Consider the following 5,251-nt stretch of genomic DNA (forward strand, 5'->3'; position numbering starts at 1 on the left):
TGGACCAGACAGAAATACAGAACATTCCACCCCAAATGAGCAGGTTAAAAATTATTTGCAAGTACTCATGGATCTTTCTTCAGAGTACAACACATGTTGGGCACAAAATAGCTCTGAATAAATTTTATAAGTTTGAAATTATACAAAGCACCTTCGATGATAATAGTGGAATAAAAATGGATATCAATAATTGATGGGAGAGCCCCCGCCCCGACGACCCCGCCGCGCCGGCCGGGCCGCCTCTCCCCCCTCCGCCCCCGCCGCGGAAAGTTAAGTTTGAAGAGGGGGGAAGAGGGAGCCATGGACATGAAGAGGAGGATCCACCTGGAGCTGAGGAACCGGACCCCGGCGGCGGTTCGAGAACTTGTTCTGGACAATTGCAAATCAAATGATGGGAAAATTGAGGGCTTAACAGCTGAATTTGTGAACTTAGAGTTCCTCAGTTTAATAAATGTAGGCTTGATTTCAGTTTCAAATCTCCCCAAACTACCTAAATTGAAAAAGCTTGAGCTCAGTGACAATAGAATCTTTGGAGGTCTGGACATGTTAGCAGAAAAACTTCCGAATCTCACACATCTAAACTTAAGTGGAAATAAACTGAAAGATATCAGCACCTTGGAACCTTTGAAAAAGTTGGATTGTCTGAAGAGCCTGGATCTGTTCAACTGCGAGGTCACCAACCTTAACGACTACCGCGAGAGCGTCTTCAGGCTCCTGCCCCAGCTGACCTACCTGGATGGCTACGACCGAGAGGACCGGGAAGCCCCCGACTCCGATGCCGAGGTGGACGGTGTGGACGAGGAGGAGGAGGACGAAGAGGGAGAAGATGAGGAGGATGAAGAGGACGAGGATGGTGAAGATGAAGAGTTTGATGATGAAGAGGATGAAGATGAAGATGAAGATGTGGAAGGGGAGGAAGATGAAGATGAAGTCAGTGGGGAGGAAGAGGAGTTTGGACACGATGGAGAAGTTGATGAAGAAGAAGACGACGACGATGAGGATGAGGATGAAGACGAGGAAGAAAGTGGGAAGGGCGAAAAGAGGAAGAGAGAAACAGACGATGAAGGAGAAGATGATTAAGACCCCAAATAAACCGTGAAAAAGAACTGTTCAGTATTGGTTGGACTGCTCCTTTGGATTCGGTAGCTGTTTAAAAAAAAAAAAAAAAGGTAGCTGTGATACAAGCCCCAGGAAACCCACCCACCCAAAGAGCCAAAGAATAGTTCCTGTGACATTCCGCCTTCCTCCATTTAGTCCCTCTGGGAAATCTACCACCAAGCTGGGGGACCTCACCCCAACAAAATTATAAGCGTTGTTAGGTTTTTGTGTAAGACTTGCTGTAGCATGGCTAGCTGTGCCGGTGATTCCTAACCACCCATGGCTACCAGCTACACTGAGGTTGTAACAGCATTTTACTTTCTGTACAACAAAAGAAGCTTTGTAAATAAAATCTTAACATTTTGGGTCAAAAAAAAAAAATTGATGGGAAAGGGGAAATTTTGCAAATACATGGAGGCTAATCAACACACTCCTAAATAACCAGTGGGTCAAAGAAGAAATTGTAAGATAAATTAGTAGCTATCTCAAGGTGAATGAAATAACAACACAGCTTATCCAAACTTATGGGATACAGCCAAGGCAGGAGTAAGAGACAAATTTATAGCACTAAATGCCTATATTAAAAAAGAAGAAAAGTTTAAAATCAAGCTGAATGCATGGAGAAACTAGAAAAAGTACAGCAAACCAATCCCAAATCAAACAGAAAGTTTAAAAATACAGATTAGAGCAAAAATAAATAAAGAAAAAAAGACAATAGGAAAAATTTAACAAAATCAAAAACTGGTTCTTTGAAAAGATCAATAAAATTGACAAACCCATATCTATACTAACAAAGAAAAAAAGAGAGAAGATGTAAATAAATAAAATCAGGAATGAAGGGGGGGGCATATGACTGACCCCACAGTTATAAAAAAAAGACCACAAATAGATATTATGAGCAACTGTATGCCAAGAAATTAGACAACTTGGTGCAATGGACAAATTTCTAGAAATGCACGGACAACATACATTGACTGTACAAGAAACACAGGAACACAATAAACCAATCAAAAAGAGATTGAATCAAATGTTATCAAAATTCTCCCATCAAAGAAAAGTCCAAGACGAGATGCTTCACAGGTGAATTGAACCATCTGTCTGAGAAGAATTAATTCCAATTCTGCTTAAATTTCACCAAATCTTGAAAAGGAGGGAAAGTTACCCAACACAGTTTATGAAGCCAACATCATTCTAATATCACAGTCAGATAAATACACTACAATAAAAGAAAATTACAGACTAATCTCTCTAATCAGCATAAATGTAAAAATTCTCAACAAAATACTTGTAAATAGAATCCAAAAGCATATTAAAAGAACTATACTCCACGATCAAGTGGATTTTATTCCTCATATGCAAGTGTGCTTTAACCAAAGAAGATCAAATACATCACATTAACAAATTGAAGAGGGAAAAACAATAATCTCAATTGACACAGAAAAGTCATGTGACAAAATACAGCTTTCTTTCTTAATAAAAACAATTTAAAAGATAGTTATAGAAGGACAGTTCCTGGCATAACCAAGGACATAGATGAATATACCACAGTCAACGTCATACTCAATGGGGAGAAGTTGAAAGCTTTCTCTCTCAGGAACAAGACAAAGATGACCACTGTCGCCACTGTTATTCAATATTGTGATATGAATTTGAATATTATTATTTGTGTATTTGAATATTACTCAAAATTGTGATAGAAGTTCTAGCTAGAGCAATTAGACAAGAAAGAAAAGTCATCCAAATTGGAAAAGAGGGAGTAAAACTCTCTCTATTCCCAGATGACATGATCTTATATTTAGAAAATTCTGAAATCTCTACAACAAAGCTATTAGAGCTAATAAATGAGTTCAGCAAAGTGTCAGAATAAAAGATCAATAGGAAAAAACAACATGATGTTTCTAAGTACTAGTAATGAGCAAGTTGATGAGGAAATCAAGAAAAAATTGAATTTACAATAACAAAAACAGTTTCAAATATCTAGAAGTTAATTTAATCAAGAATGTAAAGGATCTTTATTGAGAAAACTACAAAACACTGCTAAAAGAAATCAAAGAAGACTCAAACAAATGGAAGGGTATTATGTGTCCATGCATTGGAAGACTAAACATTGTGAAGATGTCAATTCTACCCAAACTCATTTATAGATTCAATGCATTATCAACCAAAATTCCAACAACTCACTTTACAGATATAGAAAAGTCACTTACAGATTTATTTGAAAGGGAAATGAATCCTGAACAAAAACATCCTTGAAAGAAGAGCAAAGTCAGAAGACTCATGTCTTCTGATCTTGAAGTGTATTACATAGATACAGTGGTCAAAACAGCAGGGTTTTGGCATGAAGATAGATGTATTAATCAATGGAATGAAACTGAGAGTTCAGAAATAGACCTTCCTTTAAGGTCAAATGATTTTTGATGACCTACAAAATCCCCTTTTCTGGATTAGAACAATCTCTTCAATAAATGGTGCTGGGAGAACTGGATATCCATTAACAAACAATGAATGACAAGTCCTATCTCACCCCCTATACAAAAATCAACTCCAAATGGACCAAACACCTAAACATAAAAGCCAAGACAATAAAATTCCTAGAAGATAATGTAGGGCAACATCTATAAGATCCTGTAGAAGGGGGGGTTCTCTTAAACCTTACTCCCAAAGCATAAGCAAAAAAGGGAAATATAGATAAATGGGACCTCCTCAAAATTAAACACTTCTCCTCCAAAAGAAGACTTTGTGAATAGGGTAAAAAGGCAGCCTACTCAATGGGAGAAAATATTTGGAAATCACATCAGGCAAGAGTCTAATATCCATTATATAAAGAGATCCTACAACAAAAAGGCAGATGACCCAATTAAAAAATGGGCAAAAAACCTGAATAGACATTATTCTATTAAAAAAAATACAAATGGTGTAAAAACACATGAAAAGCCATTCAACATCACTGGCTATCAAGGAAATACAAATCAAAGCTACAATGAGATTTCATTTCACACCTTCTGGAATGGCCACTATTAACAAAACAGGAATCTAAAGGTGTTGGAGAGGAATGTAGAGTGGTAGGAATGCTTACTCACTGTTAGTGGTAATGTAGGATAGTACAGCCACAGTGGAAGTCTCTTTGGTGGTTCCTAAGGAAATTAGATATTTACCATGTGACCCAGCAATATCACTACTAGGTATATAACCCAGAAGAATGGAAAGCAGTGGCATGAACAGACATCTGCACACTGATGTACTTAGTGACATTATTCACAGTTACCAAAAGATGGAATCAGCCCCCATGTTCATCAACTGATAAACGGATAAACAAACTGTGGTATATACACACAATGGAATATTATTCAGCAGTAAAAAGTAATTAAGTCCGGAAACATGACAATATGGATGAACCTACAGGACTTTATGTTGAGTGAAGGAAGCCAAGAACAAAAGAAAAAAATATTGCATGATTTCATTATGAACTAAATATGATGAGCAAAATCATGAAGTTAATAGCTTGAATATGTCATCAGAAAATAGAATGGGGTTACAGCATGGAAAACTGAAGTTTAATTTTTGCAGAATTTGTTAAAAAATTTGTAAATATTTGGAAATGAATTAAAATGGTGAAAGCACATCATAGGACTTATAATGAGTAGTGCTAGCATATGGGTCCTGTTTTTTGTTGATTTTTTTTTGAGTAATGGAAATGGTCTAATATTAATTGAAGTGATAAATGCACAACTCTGTGATTATACCATACACTGTTAATGTACACTTTAATAAATTGTACGGTTTATGAAAAATATGGTGGTTTGGTGAAAAAATACCCCAAATGTAAGCTATGTACAATAGTTAGTATAACAGTAATACACTGAAGATGCTCTTTCATAATTTATTAGAAATGTTTCACAACAATGCAAGGTATTGGTGGTGGGGTGATGTATGGGCACCCTGCATGATGTTATGCATACTTACTTTGTAAGTTCACAACTTATACTATACATTTATTGTTTATGTATGTTCATCTGTGACCAATATACTTCAATAAATTTTTAATGGGAAAAGCACCTAGAGAGAAATACATAATTTACATGAACTTTTGAATGGAAAAGATTTCGGCTTAGAAAGAAAGGTAGGAGTCATTGTAAAGTTATATATAAAGGTT

At 36.4% G+C, this 5,251-nt stretch overlaps 1 protein-coding gene across 1 annotated transcript; it reads left to right on the forward strand.

The window, feature by feature from the left end:
- Positions 1 to 208: 208 nt before the first annotated feature.
- Positions 209 to 1,106, forward strand: LOC131276700 (acidic leucine-rich nuclear phosphoprotein 32 family member B). Its single transcript, XM_058290228.2, has one exon. The coding sequence runs from the start codon at positions 301 to 303 to the stop codon at positions 1,078 to 1,080; it is 780 nt and encodes a 259-aa protein (XP_058146211.1). The 5' UTR covers positions 209 to 300; the 3' UTR covers positions 1,081 to 1,106.
- The last annotated feature ends 4,145 nt before the right edge of the window (positions 1,107 to 5,251 follow it).

This window comes from Dasypus novemcinctus, chromosome 30 (genome assembly GCF_030445035.2).
Source record: "Dasypus novemcinctus isolate mDasNov1 chromosome 30, mDasNov1.1.hap2, whole genome shotgun sequence".
NCBI lineage: Eukaryota > Metazoa > Chordata > Mammalia > Cingulata > Dasypodidae > Dasypus > Dasypus novemcinctus.